We start from the raw sequence: 19,294 nt of genomic DNA, 5'->3' as shown, positions 1-19,294 counted from the left end.
ATTTTCAGACGACTTTCAGGTGACTTCTAGACGACATTTACACCTCTTTCAAATTCATTTTCAGACGATTTAAACTTAAGGCGACTTTAAAACGACTCCCAAACGAGTTCAGAACATTTAAAGATGACTTTCAAATTTCTTTTGAACTTTCAAATGATTTTCGAGCGACTTTCAGATGATATTCTGACGACTTACAAGTGGGTCGTCAAATGACTTTTAGAAGGATCTCCAGACGATTTTCAGAAAACTTTCTGATCACTTTCACACGCTTTTCCAACATAAATAACTTTATTTGTTTCAAAATTGACTCTTTTCGACGAAATGTTCCAACCTCTTTTATTTACGTTTCGGCTTACTCGTATTTTTATACAGCCATCCTCGAATAAAACAATATTCTTATAACTAAACAAACCAAAATTTTGTTGTCGTTTACTGCCAACAATACTGTTAGCGCCGGCGTTTACCGTACTAGTCTGATTAACTTTTGAAAAACTCGCAAACGGCTGAAAGCCGTTTATTTCAGACGTCTTACAAACGGCATTCAGGCGAAGCTCCACGCTTTCAGGTGACTTTATGATCGATTTTCAGACAACTTTTGAATGGCTCTCAGGTGGTGTTTAGATGACTTCCAAATGGTCTTTACGGCAACTTCTGGACGACTTTTAGACGCTATTAAAATAACTATTGATGGTTTCAAAACAGCATTTAAACGACTTTCAGGGGGTTTTCTGGTGACCTTCAGAAAATTTCAGACGATTTACCGACGATTTTCAGATAACTCAAATAACTTTCAGACGGCTTTAGATGATAGACTTTTTGTACGCCCAGTAAACTCCGGGCCTAACAAGGTAGTCGTCGTATGTTCGAATCTCGACTGGGCGGTGCTGCTTATAGAGTCAATAGGATCTTTGCACTAGCTCCGTAATTTTCCTGTACTCTAATAAACGGCTGTGAAGTTTGTCAATATAGAAGAGTCAAGTTCTTTAAGAAGTTTATACATATGGCTTTGCTTTACGACTAAAGTTTTAAATGACTTTCTACTGGTTTTCAGACGACTTCTGGAAACTTTTAACCTATATTTACATAATTTTCAGACGACTTTTAGGCGATATTAAAACAACTTTCAAATGCCTTTTTGAGACGATTTTTAGATGACTTTAACACGGGATTTAATCTAGCAGTCGACTTTTAGATGGCTCTCAGGTGATCTACGAACAACTTATAGATGGCCTGTATAAAAATTTCAGCCGACTTGAACGATTTTCCGACGACTTTTAGCTGGCTTTTAGCCGATTTGCAGACGACTTTTTAAATGACTTTTAATCGAGCTTCAGGCGTGGTTGAGCTAACCTTTTATACGACTTTCAGGTCGTTGTCAGACAGCCTCAGAAAAACCCCACGAAAATTTTTAGACAACTTTCAGTCGTTCTCAGATGGTCTAAGTTCGTTTTTCAAAAGGCTTTGTGGCAATATCTGGACGAATTTCTGACGTTATTAAGATAACTTTCTACGACTTTAGAACGGCATTCAGGGAGCTTTTAGGTGACCTTCAGAACACTTTTGGATGATTTTGAAGAATTTTAGAAAACTTTTAAACGACTTTCATGCAACTTTTAAACGATCTCCATACGACCTTTCAGACAGTTGTCACATAACTTTCTGATCACTTTCACACGATTTTCCAACATAAATATTAACTGTATTTGTTCTGGAATTGACACTTTCCGGTGAAATATTCCAACCTCTTTTATTTATGTTTCGGCCTACTCGTATTTTTATTCAGCCATTCTCGAATAAAACAATATTCTTATAACTAAATCAGTCAAAATTCTGTTATCAGGTGTTTGCCGCTAACAACGTGGTTAGCGCCGGTGTTTACCGTTCTAAAATAAATAACTTTTGAAACACTTTCAAACGGCTTTCAGACTTTTTCCAAATGACATTCACCATTCAGGCGAAGCTTTAGGTTTTCAAGTAAATTTTAGACGATTCTCATACACTTTTCAGACGACTTTCGGATGGCTCTCATGCGGATTTTAGACGACTTCCGAATGGCTTTCAAGCAATTTTCAAACGATTTTTAAATGACTTTCAAGCTTACTTCTGGACGACTTTTAAACGATATAAGGATAACTTTCGCGACCAATTTTGGAAGCAGTTTTTGGGCCCAAAAGCGGGATTCTGTTCATGAAAATGTAAATATTGCATTCTTTTTGCCAATCTGAACACAGCGAATATATTTTCATGGACAGAATTTTTGTTTCAAACAAACTGCAAACAAAAAAACTGCTTTTGGAATTGGCAGAATCGATGACGACTAATTTCGCCTTAAGAAGGCTTTCCGGTGACCTTCAAAAAACCTCAGACGACTTACTGGCGATTTTCAGATGACTCAAACGACTTTCAGACCATTTTTGAAAAGTTTAAGTCAATATTATCATAATTTTTAGACAACTTTCAGGTGACTTTCAAACGCCTTTTCAGACGATTTCAGGCGACTTTCAAACGACTTTCAGGAGGTTTTGAAGTGAAAGCCCAACTTTTAGAACACTTTCAGAGGATTTAAAAAATTTCAGAAAATTTTGTGATAACTCTCAGGCAACTTTCAGACGAGTTTTAGGTATCTATTGACTTTTAAATGACACTTAAACGACATTCAAATGACTTTTAAAACTCTTTCAGATCATTCTCAGATTGCTCAGATAGGCGTCTTTCAAATAGCTTTTGGACACTTTTCGGGACCTTATTGACGATATTCATACGACTTTCAGTATGTTATATAGTTTTCAGACGACATTTAGACGGCCTTTAAGCGTCTGTTTCAGACGATGTTCGGGCCACTTTCAAATGGCTATCCCATTGCTTTTAGTGGTCATCCAGGCGACCTGCAAATAATCAACTTTCAGAAGATTTTTCGACGGCTTTCATGTAACTTTTGGATGATTTTCAGACAACTTTTTATAAACGATTCCAGATCTTCACATGAGATATTCAGAAGACTTTCAAAAGGCTTTTGAACGTCCTTCAAATTTTTTTTGTCGATTTTTGGACGACCTGTGAAAAACTTCCAGTTTGCTCTTAGATGGTCTTAGGTGCGTCTTTCAGTCGATTTCTGGACGAATGTTGAACGATATTAAGATATCTCTCGATGACTTTATAACGGCTCTCAAACGACTTTCGGGGTATTTTTTAAGAGCTTTCAGGCGACCTTCAAGCGATCGTCAAACGACTTTCAGATTACTTATAAAAAAATTTCAAGACAACGTTCGGACGATTTTTAGATAACTTTTATGCGATTTTCTGATTGTTTCCAAGCGATCTTCCAACATAGATAGTTTTTAAAACATCTTCAAACGGCTTTCAGACGTCTTCTAAATGGCATTCAGGCACAGTTTTCAGTCGACTTTTAGACGAATTTCAGACAACTTTCGGATGGCTCTCAGGCGATTTTTAGCCATCTTCCAAACTATCTTCAGACAATTTTAAAGCGACTTCTAAATGACTTTTAAACGGCTTTACGGTGATTTTTGGACGACTATTACAGGAAACGGACAACATTCAGAGGGCTGTTTTAGAGCTTTCCAGTGACCTTCAGAAAATTTCTGATGACTAACAGACGATTTCCAGATGACTGTCAAATAACTTTCCGAAGACTTTTAGATGACTTTCAAATGGGTGGTGGACAACTTCTTAAGGCTTTTAGCCGATATTTACATGACTTTCAGGCGACTTTTAGACAACATTTCAACGTCTTTAACTTCCAAACGTCTTTTTCAGACAACTTTCAGATGACTTTGAAACGGCGAGCAGACAGTTTTGGAGGGCTTTAAGGTGTCTTCAAACAACTTTCGGATGACTTTCCGAAGAGTTTCAGAAGACTTGCCCGATTTTCTGACGATTTTCAGGTTCAGCTATTTTTTAGACGATTTGTAGACAATTTTGTAAATACCTTTTAGTCGAGCTTAAGGCGGTGTTTTAAACAACGTTTACTGTGTGAGTTTCAAACAGTCCTCAAACAGCTTCAGAAGAATGTCAGGCATCTTAAACAACTTTCAGACACTGCAAACGATTTTCAGATAACTTCCAGATGGCTTTTGAAAAACTCAGACGGTCTGAGTGCGTCTTTCAAACGGGTTTCTGGTGATTTCCGGACGATTTTTAGACAATATTAAGATAGTTTTCTATGACTTTAAAACGGTTTTAAAACGACTTGGGGGCTTTTAGAGGGGTTTCGGTTGACTTTCAGAACACTTTCAGATGAATAACCGAGAGCAAATTAGAAACGAATTTCTTTTAACTGTAGTACAATTACTCGATTTTTCGTCAGTTGTACGAGGACCCTCGGAAATAATTTTAAATATTCTGACATTCAGAAGACCCTCCCATGAGAAAAGCAAATCACAGCGACATTTGCCAATTTCCCATTTCATCAAACATCAGTAGCCGTCCCAGGTTATAGGGCGACATCCATTTAGTACATCATGCAAATTTTGACCCTTGGTCTCTGGTAGCACCCCATAGCGGCTCAGCAGTTTGAGCGACTGCTATTGGCGGTGGTAAAAATCTTTTAGTCAGGACGATACTCAAGGAGCTCCTCAGTGGTGTACAGCATGGTTTATGAAGCCTTAACGGAGAGTTCATTGAAAATTAAAGGTTGTCATTCAATAAATTTAACTATTTATGTTAAAATGTATCAGCATGTTAATTTTATAGACTCCTTGAATAGTTGTATCTTCAAAAGCTAAATTATAATTCCCCGACAAAAAATTCCATTGGAATTTTTTTCCATGTGACGTCACACTCCCCCCTACGTCACAAATCGAGTTGGTGAACCACCGCCCCCCACCCCATAAGCGCGACGTATGGACGACCCATGGCGATGCATTGTCTTCTTGATTTGACAGGACTGACAGATCCTTTCGATTTTCAATTCTGTTGGCGGTATGAGACTGAATAATTCTAAAATCTGGCCAGATATCGGCAACGCATGCGGAATTGTAGGACGTGAATGCGAAAATTAATATCTGCATACGGCATTGTGTTACATGGCGGAGTCGATTCAATGTCCGGCCACCGTGGTGAGTAAGATTAAGAGGTCAAACTTTTTTATTATTTCATACGGTGTTGGACCTGCCATGGACATAGTTTGACATAGTGATATTTGCTAATTTCTTCTCATCAATTATGAGAAGTCGACTGGAATCGGAAAGAGCACACATTATTTTCCCCATTCAATGCAATGCCATGCCGCTGCAGATGGGACGCAAGGAGGGAATAGAAAAAAGCGTCAAAATAACAAAATTGCATTAAAAAAATACTAAAGATAAGAGGGTCAGTTACGGCGTGAGTCACTAGATAAGTTCCGGCAATGTAACTTGTAGACCCGTCATTTGTTTGTTGACTTTAAAGTTGCGTATGATTCAATCAAAAACGAAATAAGCTGTAGCAGATAATGCTAGAACATGCTTTGCCGACGAAACTAGTTAAGCTGATTAGAAGGACTCTGGATGAATGAAAATCATGCGTCAGAATAGCGGGTAAGACTACATCCGCTGCCGGGACGGTGAATGGACCAAATCAAAAACGGGAGTATCATCACGAGATTGTACATATTTTTTTCGGCTGACGTCGATATCATCACAATGAACTACAAAGCAGTGGAACAGGCTATCAGGTCTTTTGAATTGAAGCAGCAGCGAGATGGGGAATCGCCATTAACACTGCCAAAGTGAACTATATGGGTGCTGGAAAGTAAGAGTCTAAATGGTGTTGGTGGCGAGGCGAAGCTTGGTATGCTCATGACCTCTGACAACGATATAAGCCGCCAAATAAAACGACAAATGGCAGTCGCGTATCAGGCTTTCTAGGCATTACGTACCCAAGTAACAAAACTCATTTTAAGGTGCACTTGAAGAGGTTTCCAGCATTTTCTTCTTAAAACCGATCATAAATCTTATAATTCTACAAAATTGCGATAAACCAGTCATAAAACCCTTATAAAACTAGGGAGGCCCGCACTAAAGAAGGTTCTCAAGAATAATTCCAAAGGTCCTTTTAAAACTTGTAATTTTTATCGATAGTGACTTTCAAGAGTCGCTTGAAACTAAAAGAAAACCACCACAAGTGTTGCTGATTTTATGGTTGTCTTCTCAAAGAACCCATGCAAGACAACATACACTTTTCGCAGCCTTAAAGTTTTTAATTGACTGAGAGCTATAAGAGAAAAAAGCATTCACAGATATTACTTTTCCAAAATGGATATAAATGAAAATTGAAAATAAAAATGATAACAAAAGCAGCTGCTTTGTTGCCCATAAATGCCAAATTTTTCATGCCACGCTCAGTTTGTCGATGTTTTGTGACTTGAAAGTAAGAAAATTTTAACGCGCCGGTTGTTTTTGCTAGACTATTGAAAAATTTAATTAATAAAAAATATCAATAATTTCATTAAGAAGTTGATAGCTACCAAATTTTTAACAAATTGCGGCAAAATGCCTTTTATATGTCCAAACATTTATTTAAAAAGATAAGATCACTTATGGTATTGCATAACAACATATTTATAAACGTTCATATACAATTGGCTACAATTTCAAAAGTAATTAAAATAGCCCTGTTCGCCATTTTTGCAATGGTTTTATCTAAATCAACCAGAAAGCGATTCTTAGACTAACATTTCTTGCACAAGACAAAGAAATTTTTTCCAAGAGGGCGATAAGTTCATCTATACTCATTGCATTCTTAAAGAAGACAAGTTGCGCTTTTTTGCAACCTTTCTAGTATAAACAAAGAAAACGTCAACGAAGGGTCGATGTTTGTGCTGGACATGTACTTTCCCCTAGCTCGATATTTTCATAGTACAGCAGTCATGTTGATTGTCAATATAAATTGATTTTAAAAATTAAAAGAGGACTGCACGACAGTTCCATGCGGGAAATTTAATCCACAGAATTTTTAATACACTTTGTCGTTACCATCGCTTTTACAAAATATGCTTCAACTGCTTCAATCTCTTCAAATATTTTCCTAACAAAGAAACCGACTAGTGATATAGAGGTCATTCAGTTTAAAAAATATGAACTAGAGGAAACCCGCACCGCCTCCGGCAAAACACAATCGAACCAAATTTATCTAATTACATACAAGTCTACCATTGATGCATCGTCACCGGCACCGTCATTCCCTAGCTCAGTTGCTCCTGATATTCATTGTTTTGGACTTCGCTGATTGTTCATATGAAAGAGTTTTCAAAATGTTGGACAGATTTTTGCTTAATTTTCGTTTAAAAAATATTTTTTCAGTTTTCTCCAGGTTTGCACACCCGTTTTGACAGATCAGTTGTTTACGCTAGAATGTTCTTTCTTAAGAGTATGATTTCTCTTTCAAGAATACACAGTTTTAAGAGAATTTTATGGCAGTATTCTTAAGGTAATAAAATCTTGCAGAAGAATATCATACATTTTTGTCAAAACTATTGTTAAGTCTTAAGGAGCACCGTTTTTAAGCATAAATCAAGTATCCCTTAAAACCGCTTATGAGGTGAATTACACTTATTGTTAATACAGTTTCATGAGTGTTTCTTGAAGTCTCCTTCAGTCATACTTCAGAAATGTTAATCAAATGAGATAAAATTTACTTGAGGAAAAACATTATAAAACCTGATACACTTGGCAATGCTCTGATAAAACTACTATAAGAAATGAATAAGACCAATTTGCTATTGGATTGTTACTTGGGTAGTTAGCTGAAATTCCCCTAAAATTTGAAAATTCACTCAAAACCGGCGAACTGTAGAACACTAATTTTTCCGATGGATCTTTCGGACATGAACCATGGACGCCCATCCATAATATAGAAATTGAAACAATAAATTGCTAAAATTATGCAACATTTGAGAGAAAGTTCAGTTCAAAACTAACCAACTTGAATCAATGAGATAAATGTGCGCGAGAAGTTCAGAAAATTTTCTTATTTCAACAAGACGACGCGACATGCCAAACTGCACACGTAACTGTTAGTGCCATTTCGTGACATATTGTGTGCATGATGCTGGTCTAACAAGCCAGTCGGCGTATGCTCAAATCTTGGCTGGATGGTGCTACTAGATAGAGACAGTAGGATTGTTGCACTAGCCCCGTGATTGTCCTGTACTCTAATAGGCGGTGCGAAGTCTATCGATAAATAAGGGTCAAGTCCAAGTCTAAGAAAGACGTTTGAGCGCAAGACTTTGCTTGGTGGGAGGGATATTAACTGACTGACTACACATTATACTTAATTTTATGACGAATTTGGAAGAGTTAGATGTAGACTACTACGAGGCTGAACAGCATGGCAGAGCTCAAAGACGTTGTTCGACCCGACAGGGTACATGTGTCGCAATAATTCTGTCAAATGCAATGAAAATAACTAACAATTATGTCCACATTTCGAAGGAGAATCGTGGCAAAAATGCAACTTTTAAAAATCAATGGACCCGAGTAGCAATTTGAGTTTTACTGCACTCTTAATATGGTCGTTATGATTAATTTTGTTCACTAGAGTTCTTACATATGTTGTAGTGAAACATAGCTAATCAATATAGGGTATTTAAAATACTGTTTTTTTTTGTACAATGTAAATTTAGAAAAATGTATCAGACAACGAGGGTCATCAATCTAACTTGCTCCCTTCAATCTTCTTTAAGCTTCCTAGAAATGCAAGACGACCGATGATGGTTCTTGATTTGATGATGATTGCAGGAACAGTTGTTTAGATAAATTCTGGAACAACAAATTAATACGATTAACGCCGAGACACTCACAAAATTTCAATGAGCTCGGAGAATGTGCTCACAGTCACGTACGCAGACAAGCTAGCGTTAAATCTGTCGATAATATAGAAGATTTCCTTCTTTAGTCAATAGTGTTATTAAACAAAACTGTATTTAGAGTTATGGATTAGTTAGGTGTATCCAATTTTAGCTCAACATTCCACCCGGGTGCTAATGCCACTGGACATTCCAAGGGATAAACGGTTCTCGGTTACCGGTTCGGTCAATTTACATTTTAGATTCGAAAATTTTTCGAGTAAAATCGAAAAAATTCTTTTCGATAGAAGGATTACACACATCATCGTGCCAATTAAGGCTTCTGCGGGCTCCCCCAAAACCTATGATTAGCATAAGCAGAAGATACACGAAAAAATCCGAATAACCCAAGTAAATCTAATTTATTTGCTCTCACAGCTTTTTGGACCCCGCATCGCAGGCGGCAGCAGCAGCAGCATCGGAAGAAATGCTAGTCAACATTAATTAATAATCAGCGGAACGCGCATGATGAATGAAATTAGCAAAGCACGTGTCCAACACCAGCGTGGCCGATCGTCTTTCATCTTGATTTATGCTTCCCTGGAATCGCAGCTCTAAGCCCGGCGGCCCGCCGGCCGGCCAAAGAACGGCCCAGCAGAAGGCCAGTCATTACTTAATTGGTTTCGTGGGAAGGATATCCTTCATTCTCACCCGTTTCGCGTTCGCTAGCGGCTGCAACTAAATAGTTCGAGCTCGAGCTCTAAGGTCGTAGACCTCCTTCTTCCAAATTTTCTACGAGCGAGCGAGCGGTAAACTATCGGCAGATCGGCAACGAAGGGGAAGGGGCGTTCCGTGCCCGATTTCGACCACTCAGTGACTCCCATAGAACCTTCTAATTAAGCTAGCGGTATTTTCTCCTTCGCCCTTGCCGCGCGCCAAGTTCTAACTGTTCTTACTTTGCCTTTTCACTAATGATTCGCCGCTTTCGGCGGGTTCAACCGGCCGTTGTTTTCAAACCGAAAGGGAAAGAAGAAACCATATCGAATCCCGAAAATCATCTTCCTTTTTATTGATGCTGCCTGCCATCGATCGGACCCCGTTTGTCCTAGAATAACACAACGATTAACCGAGCTATCGTCGTGCTTGTTTCAAACCATTTGCCCCTCTCCTTGGGTTCCGTTTTCCCTTCACCAGGGGAATTGGAGGCTTTGCTAACACGATCCACTTCAGGATCGATCAAACGATCGTTCATTAATTGGGGCTATCGAAAATACATACATTTGAGCGGCCTCCGGCCCAGCAGGCGCACGCCGCGGCCGCCTCTTCTCCCAAAGAACATTAGCATAAAAGGTCGAAAGATTCCGAAGACACACATTAGGGGGCAAAATCAACCTTTATTGTAGGCTTTCTGTTTTGCTCTACTCATACCTCTGTTCTCATACCTAGTTAGAACCCGAAGAGCCATCAATTGTTATGAGCGACTTCATCCGGTCTGTTGGTGGTGATTCAGGCCCTGAAGTAACTGACCATATTCCCGCGCTGAAACAACGAAAAAAAAACGTGCGAAATCTATTCCACACATTTCGCGGTTTTACAGTCGTTTTTTTTAGGATTGGAGGTGAAATTTGATATGCAAATTGGAAGCTCCGGAAGCTGGAGGCACCTTGGCAGCAACCTTCAGTCACGTGTTGTGGGTCGATCACAATGGAACAGGATCTCACATTTGCGGTTTTCTTTAATATCTTATTTAAATTTTTTTTTCTCAATAGACACAGATTCTTTAGTTAAATCCCGATATATTCCAGATGTCCCAAATAAACGTGGAATAAAGGTGGCGTTTATTAATCGTCATGTTTGAGCCATTAATTTTTTCCTCAAATCTGATTTCATCTTTCAACATCTCTATTGAAGATAAAAAAATAAAATAAAATAAATTTAAACGCCACCTATTTTATGTTTCGGTTTGTTCCACAAACCGACCCATAAATATATTTCACCGAATTAAAAAACCCTCATTCTAGTGGTATAGTTTGAAAAGTTAATCGAAAGCAGCCGGAATCCGGTTTTTATGGCACCACCGCCCGTCCAGGTGTAATCTGGCGTGGCCTAGATTGAGTTCTTCGCCTTTTTTGTTTTTTTTTTTTTCTGTCCAATCTAAACACAATCACAATAATGTCCACCACCGGGGGGATGATGACAATAAAAAAACTTTAAGCAAACCATTTGGCGACAACGACCTCAAAACCATAGTCAGGAGCGTGAGATAATATCCCAACTCCCAACACACACAGAACTAAGCATACTAGGCTTAAGATCGGACACCCGATTGGCAATCAATTAGCGGGGCCGCGCAGAGCGCGGTTTTCCGCGTTTAAAATGTGAATATGAAACGATTTTATGGCACACTGTTGAATATTCATACCGAGTGTATGCAGGAAACTCCCAACTGTCCCAGCCAGGGGCGTGAAAATAAAAGCCCCGTTCGAATGAGTGGGGAAATCGATTTTGATTGGGTTTTACGGCTGCGAAAAAAAAACGGACTCACCTGTAACCGTTGGGTGTATTTTTCCTGCATCTTCTGCTTGCGCTCCAGTTCGTCCTTGCGGCGCAGCAGACGCCGGATCTCCTGGTTGCTCTTAGCTGCTTCCGGCGTTCGCGGCGGTTGGTTGACGACGTTGGCTGCACTGCTGGTGTTGTTGTTATTGTTATTGTTGTTGTTATTATTAGTGTTCGTGTTGCTATTGTTGCTAGCACTACTATTAGCGGCATTGTTTTTAGCATTCCCGCTGCGCCTTTTGTTGCCCTTCGAGGAGGACGAGGAGGTGTTGTTGTTCTTCTTGCTTTCATCGACGACGTTCTGGTCTGAGTCTTTCTTCTTTTGCGATTGCTTCTGTTGCTGCTGTTGTTGCTGAGCATCACAGTTGCTTTTGATTTTTTCCTGATCTTTACTCTGGGCCTGGGGCTGCTGGCTTTCGCTTTCGTCTTCGCTGAAGCTTTCCAGCAGGATCTCCGAGTCGCTTGACTAAAGTTAGAGGGTGGAAAAAGAAATAAAAGAAATATGGATTGTTGAATGAGAAAATGCAGAGTGAGTTTTTAAATCTAGCAATTTTCAGTACAAGATAGTTATAAATCAATTGTGGATTGAAAACAGTCCAACTAACATATTACAATAAAAAGAAAAGAGTCAAATTTTCAAATTAAACTTATTACATGTAGACGTTTTATCGAAGCACAACGTTAAAAGTCATCCAATAACAAACCCCATGTGGCTCAATTAAAATACATATTGTCAACTAAGCATACTAGGTGCACTCTTCGTGGATTAATATTTGCCTGATTAAATTGAAGGCCACTCATCGAAGCCCAATATTAAATAAAGTCAAATTCCACCTTGAATTGAACACATCGCATTGATTGCACCCGAAGCAATATATGGGAGTCGGATACGATGGATTTTTTACTTAGGTATTCCAGTTTTCTGCTAGACTTCATTTGGAGATAGACTAGCCAAAAAGTCTAGCCAAAACTATAAACCATAAAGATGTGAGATTATTTAATATAGGGTGTCGTGTGCTGATAGTTTAATTGTCAAAACACTTGGGCGCAAACCGAGAGAGTGCGGGTTAGAGTCACACTCAGCAATTGAACTACGCAATATATTTTTGGCCCCACATAGAAGTTTCGCGGTATCATCCAGTCTATACCATTCTTCTCAACCAAACGCTTCTCCACCTTTAATATACTAACTAACTGACCTTGATGGCTGATTGCTGAGTTAGGGAACAACTTAAAGGTTGACAATAGTCGCTCTTTTTCACTATCTTTTTCTTTCTTACTATCTTTCTATCTTTTCATATCTATGTCCATTATTTCCGCGTTTCTAATTTAATTTAGATTTTATTTAGGGTATTGTCGTTATCGTCGGGCCACTGTTATGGTCGGGCCATCACGATTTTACAGTTTTAGTAGCTCTTGATATCTATGATACAACCATTGTAAAGCTTCTTACTGTGATAGCTAACTTTTCACAATATTGTGAGTTTCAATTGTGTTTTGAATACAATCCGTACTGAATTCAGTTACTAAATCTTACAAAAAAAGTTTTCCAGGTGCAATGAACTGTTCTTCAAGAAATGATTCATGAAATGCAATTATCGAGATAAATTTTGAAAATGTATGAAGTGTGTTGTGCTGCACACGATGACTATAGAAAAAAACCCTCCAGTAAGGTGTTTGGGAAGGCCAAGGTGAAATACTAGAAAAGCGCTATTTGTAAAGGTCGGGCCACTTGAGTAGTCATGGTTGGGCCACCATAATTTTAAGCACAGAAGCGCAATAATCGCTAGAGAATGTCACTCACGTGAAATGTGATGAAATAAAGCAAAATTAATACGGTAAAAACCTAGATCTTTGTTGTTTTTTTCATTGTAGTTGTAAACTTCGGAAAAGGCGATTGTAGCAATATTGATTTTACAAGATCGCCAAAATTTCGCAAAAATGCAATTAAAAATAGAGTATTTGTACCTATATGAGCCGTGGTTCACGGTGGGTATGAAATGGGGAAGGCAACTAGGAAGAAGCGCCCAACATAGCTCTAGCCATCCCAAGCCCCTACCTAGCGCCTCCACGTGGCCATACCTGGAAATACTTCAATTTGTATAATTGAGTAGCCAAGCTAGGAGGTGCGGGGTCGTGCGGTTTTCAGTTCCTAAACTTACAAATGTAGTTTTAGGCACCCATTAAACCACACGACTTTAATTTCAAGTATTATATGATTTATACTAATTTTTTGGTAAACTAATCTATTTTCAGAGAGCGAAATAAGGCGCTATATCCTTGGCCAATTGCAGCCTGGCTTCTGGTCTAAATGCCATTAGTTCATCCCTGAGGGTCCGGAGTATCACTTAACCCTTATTAGCAAAGATACTCCCAACGACTGTAAATAAATCATTATCTATGTATATGGGAAGCGTTTGGTACGGGAGGTCCACGCTTTCTTCCTTCCCTTGATTTCAAGGAGTTTGATGGAATTAGGTATTTTTTCTAGTTCCACTTGATTCCTTGGAATTCTCTCTGCGGTACATGCTGCGCAGTTGGCCTGGCCGTTGACAAGAAAAATGATTGATTCAAGTAATCGTCATTTTCCAGGATGCCTTCCAGAATTGGCTGCGTTAGTGTGAGATTAGATTAGATACGAAACTTTCCGAAAATATACCTTATTCTTAGACCTTCGCAACTATGTATTTAGATTTCCAAAATTCCTTTTGAAAGAAAAATTATGGGCGAATTCCAAAACAAGGCCCAACCACGACGACACTCCCCTATTGCTTCCGATGTTAATAAAAAACACTGCTATTAATGAACTCCTTATTTGTAACTGCAATGACACTACTATTTCTTCTACTCAATTCTTTTGATCTAGCTCTTATTGACTTACAGTTTCCCTTCTTTCCTGTTTTTTTCTTTTATTCGTATTCTATCGTTTATATACACTTTCACCAGCAAACAAACTCTTTCATTATCGCAACACTTCCGCATTAATTTCTCTTTTTTGCCTCACCTTTTCCCTTTTACCTCTCTCTCTCTCTCTCTCTCTCTCTCTCTCTCTCTCTCTCTCTCTCTCTCTCTCTCGTTGATGAAAGTTACTAAAGCTGGACGCGTACAACCAGTGGCTAGGACATGTTGTGAGAATGCTGGACAACAACCCCGCAAAAATGGTTTCCTCCGCGAATCCGGTTGGTACCAGACGCAGAGGTGTGTGCAACGTACGACATGGTTAGACCAAGTGGAACAAAATCTGGAAAGTGTGGGACAGTCGAGAAACTGGAGACGGATAGCCATGGACCGAGCTTGTTGGCGGAACATTATTATGCAGGTCGAATCCTGAGGTACAACGCACTAGAATAAGTAAGTACAAAGGATACGTTTCGTGAAACCAAAGTTACGTCCAAACATGAAAACTGTTGTTTCAAAATCTGTTGAAACGAGTTGCACAAAAAGCGAGTTCAGTGTATTTTACGGCCTCTTATCTCAAACTGTTATTCTTTGCTTTCGTCTGCTGTTTTTTTGTCTCGTCTGCCTATCCCGTCTGTCTATACCATCATTCTGTCTATCCCGTCTGTCTGTCTGTCTGTTTCGTCCCGTCATTTCATCTGTCTGTTCTGTCCCGACTGTCTGTTTGTCCCGTCTGCCTGCTTGCCTATTTGTCTGTCTCGTCATTCCGTCTGTGCGTCCCGTTTGTCTGTCTATCGTCTCGTCTATCTGTCCCGACAGTCTGCTTGTCTGTTAGTCTGTCTCGTCATTCTGTATGTCTGTTCCATCTGTCTGTTCCGTTACTCTAACTGCCCTGTCTGCCTGTCTGTGTATCCCGTCTGGCTATCTGTCCCGTCTATCTACTTCTCTGTCACGTTATTATGCCTGTCTGTTCAGTCTGTCTATCCCGTCTTCTAACTGTCCCATATGTCTGCCTGTCTGTCTGCGTTTCATGTCTGTCCCGTCTGTCTCGTTTGTCTGTTACATCTGTCTGTTTGTCAGTCTTGTCTGTTCCATCTGTCTGTCCCATTTGTCCGTCTGTCTGTCCCGTCCATCCGTGTTGGCCACACGGGCCTTTCCACACCTTCCATCAACAGTCAACTGTGTCATCGCGTGAGTCAGCAGCTTTGGTCAATAATTTGGTGCAAATGGAAAGCGATAGCAGATTAAATTCAATGAAAATACATCTAAAATAAATTTAAAGTTAGGCAAACGTTTACACTTACTATTAATTTAATGCTAAACTAAGTACGTACTTTATATTAAAAACAACATTTACTTAACAAACCGGCTATTTCCATTACCATCTTATGAAGCACGTTTTACTGCCTCTTTCCTCTCACTCCTGTTTCCTTCTTTACCTCATACTACCATATCATATTCTTTACCTTCGCATACTACCACATTATTTTAATTTCCTCCGTAACTTCTCTTTATCATTTTAAATACTTTTGCCTCATCTATCTTCTCTCATTCTTTTTCTCCCTCTCCCCTTCTTTTTCATTACCCTCTCACTCTGTTCTCTTTTTCACTCGTTCCATTCTCTATCTATCTCTCTGTCTCGTTTGTCTGTTTTTGCTATCCCGTCTGTCAATCTGTCTGTGTCATCTGTTTGGCTGTCGGTTTGTCCTGTCTGTCTGTCTCGTCTGTCTGTTTGTCCTTTTTGTCTGTACCGCCTGTACCGTCTGTCTGTCTATCTGACCCGTCTATCTGTCGGTCCCGTCTGTATGTTTGTCCTGGCCTGCCTGACTGTCTGTCTCATATGTCTGTTTGTCCCATCTATCTATCTCTCCTGTCTGTCCTGTCTACCTGACTGTTTATTGGTCTGTCCCGTCTGTTGGAGATTTGATATTCACTTTATAAAATAAATTGACTTTTATTGCTAGCTACTAGATTGAAATTTATTTTCTCGCTTGATCGAGAGAACGACTTATCACGGTTAACGCTTGATCGCAAATACTTTAATTTTTATCAAACGATTTTTTTATCTTCTTTGCTACTGCTGATTGAGATATTGACGCGTCCATAAACAACGGACAATATTTTAGTACTAGCTTTAACACCGTCTCTATCTGTTTGCCCTGTCGGTCTATTCCGTTTGTCTGTCTGTTCCGTCTATCTAAGCTGTGCCTGTCCCGTCTATCTATCAGTCTGTCTATTTGTCCTGTCGGTCTGTCCCATTTGTCTGTCTCGTTTACCTTGCTGCCTGTCCCGTCTGTCTGTCTGATTATCTGTCCCGTCTATCTGTCTGTGTGTCTGCCCCGTCTGTATGTCGGTCGTGTCGGTCGATCCCGTCTGTCTGTCTATCTGTCCTATTTGTCTGTCTGACTATCTGTCCCGTCTATCTGTCTGTCCGTCGGTGCCGTCTGTGTGTCTGTCGCATCTGATTGTCCCGGCTGTATGCTTGTCTGTCTGTCTGTTTCGTATGTCTGTCCCGTTTATTTGTCCCATCCGTCTGTCTGTCTGTCTGTCCCATCTGTCTATCTGTCCCGTCTCTCTGTCTATCTACTCTCCCTCTTATTTTTGTCGTAGGACTACGTCTTACGGCAAGGTTTGGGATAGGGTGTCATTCCAAAAAATCGAAAAGTGCGAGCGTCACGAAAAATGAAAGATTTTCAGCTTAGCGTCTAGATCGATTTTAAATATTTTTACGACAATCGATCGGAGAATCTTCTACGCATCCACACCAGAAACCTATTGATTTCAAAGTACGTACTATTGAAAAATTGAAAATAATGAAGCATTGTCCAACTGAAAATCCACGCTTCGTGATTGGTTGAAAGATTCTTTGCGATGTTCTAAACCTATGCCAATTTGATATCTGTGCTTGGGAAGTAAGCCAAAACAAGCGACAAAGTTTCTTCGTCTCTACAAAATTTACCGCGATTAAACCTAGACCATTTTGATGTCCTTGCTTGGGAAATACGCCAGAAAGACTGACAAAGCCCCCTCGTGCCAACAAATTTCTTTCGAACGCGATTAAACCTAGTCCAATTTGATGTCTGTGTTAAGGAAGTGTGCCAGAAAAAGTGACTAAAGTCCATTGTCTCAAGAGATTGCAAATTCTTTACGGCGAGACGTTTGAACCTAGGCGAATTGATTGTGCTGTGGACAAAATGGGATTGAATTGGTAAAATCCCTTCAACGTCATGGATGATTGGTAATACAGTCACCCCAGTATTATGAGCCACCCAGTATTATGGGCCAGTCTATACTTTACGTTAGTTTTATACATAGCAAACTAATATTTAACCATCGATTATGAGTTGAATAGACAGAAGCAACATTCCGCTGCATGCTTGACAGCAATACACTTAGTTCCAATGCGTTAATTTGCCTAATTTTCCGAAAGTTGTCAGTTGGCTCTAATCGACCGTCGATGTGTTGTTATTTTTGCAGTTGTTATAAAAAGTCGGTTGGGAATTATAAGCTGAATAGCGGCGTAAATTTTTGTGCCTGGGCCCAAAATGGTTGGAAATCGAGGGAATAGGTATGTATTCATTGAATTACGGTGAAACCACCTAGAAAAATTTATTTCCCGCTTTAGTATACCAAGTCAAACAATGGCCCATAATACTGGGAGCAAAATTGACTTTTCCCAGTATTATGGGTCAAGCATATAGCTCAACAGTACTCGCTGGTTTTGACTAAAATTGTAATTTGTTTTCAGTAAAACGAAAAAACGTGCAAGGAAAATCAGAAAATCGAAAAAGAAAAGGAAAATACAGAAATCGAAGCACTATGATCCCGATATATTGCATCACGCTCTTGATCTAGCAAGACAATCCGAAAAAGTTCAGGAAGTTACAAGGGATCACAATCTACCGTATAGTACAGTTCCGCGTTATTTTTGGAAACCACCCAAAATTAGTAAGCCAGGACCAAATACTTTTCCTCTTCCTGAACTTACTTACTTTACTTAGTTGGCTTGCCGTCCTAAGACAAAGCCTGATGAACAAAGTTTCTCCAATGCATTCGGTTGTGGGCTAACGCTCTCCAATTCCTCGGACAACATGTACTTTCCGACAGGTCTCGCTTCACCTAGTCTAACCATCTTGCTCGCTGCGCCCCTGGTTATCTTATTCCTACCGGATTTGAGGCAAATGCCATCTTTACAGGATGGTTGTCTGGCATTCTTGCTACTTGCCGTGCCTATCGCATCAATTTAGCTTAAGTCGCCTTTTGTATACTTGGTTTGCCATAGAGACCATCACTTTGATAAAGTCCTCTGTGTGATCCGAATGAACTTGACAACCATTCGAAATCCGAATACAGCACTGAGTCCCATCCATCAGAGATTGAATTAGTTTGATGAGCTTCTTGAAGATGAAGTACAAGATACAACAAGATCCCTAAGCCGCGAGAACTACACACACACACACACAGACACACGAGCGCGCGCGCGTTTTTCTCGAAATAAAACCAATTTTGTTTTACTGACCCATAATACTGGGAACATTGACCCATAATTCTGACCAGGTTTAAAAGTGGCCCATAATACTGGGAATGGAATATACTTATATTTTGTTGTTCTGCAAAAAAGTGTGTGATTTTGGAACAAGATTGCCTACAGGACATCAAATTATGATATATTTATAACCAATTAAGTTATAAATAAACTGTAAATTATTTACATCTGTGTTTCTACCAATAATTTTGTAGCATCATCATGCTTAACTGGCCCATAATACTGGGATGACTGTAAAAACAATCTTTAATTTCTGTAAGGTAGCAGGAAAGGAACAGTTTGTGTGCTTGATTTTGTTTAATTGTTTTCAAATGCACATAGAAATGACTCTGGAATATATTGAGGATCGGACATATACAATGTACTACTTTGATAAATGTTACATACAATGCATGTAGCATGTAAATATGCTGCATATAGTATGTACAGGGGGAAGTTGTGTATGGCCGGACAGGCCTTAATGCCCGGACACTGGCGATTCCGCAAAAACAAGAAATGATAAAGTTATT

The 19,294-nt window shown here is 39.4% G+C and overlaps 1 protein-coding gene across 1 annotated transcript in view; it reads right to left on the bottom strand.

Moving 5' to 3' along the window:
- The window catches only part of LOC128740004 (telomerase-binding protein EST1A), a 204,636-nt gene that overhangs the window by 22,093 nt on the left and 163,249 nt on the right, over nt 1–19,294 (bottom strand). Inside the window, exon 13 of the mRNA XM_053835517.1 lies at nt 11,331–11,807. Coding sequence (XP_053691492.1) covers nt 11,331–11,807 — 477 coding nt within the window. The remainder of the gene's footprint in view (nt 1–11,330; nt 11,808–19,294) is intronic.

This window comes from Sabethes cyaneus, chromosome 1 (assembly GCF_943734655.1).
Source record: "Sabethes cyaneus chromosome 1, idSabCyanKW18_F2, whole genome shotgun sequence".
Lineage (NCBI taxonomy): Eukaryota > Metazoa > Arthropoda > Insecta > Diptera > Culicidae > Sabethes > Sabethes cyaneus.
This window is presented reverse-complemented; position numbering and strand designations above follow the sequence as displayed.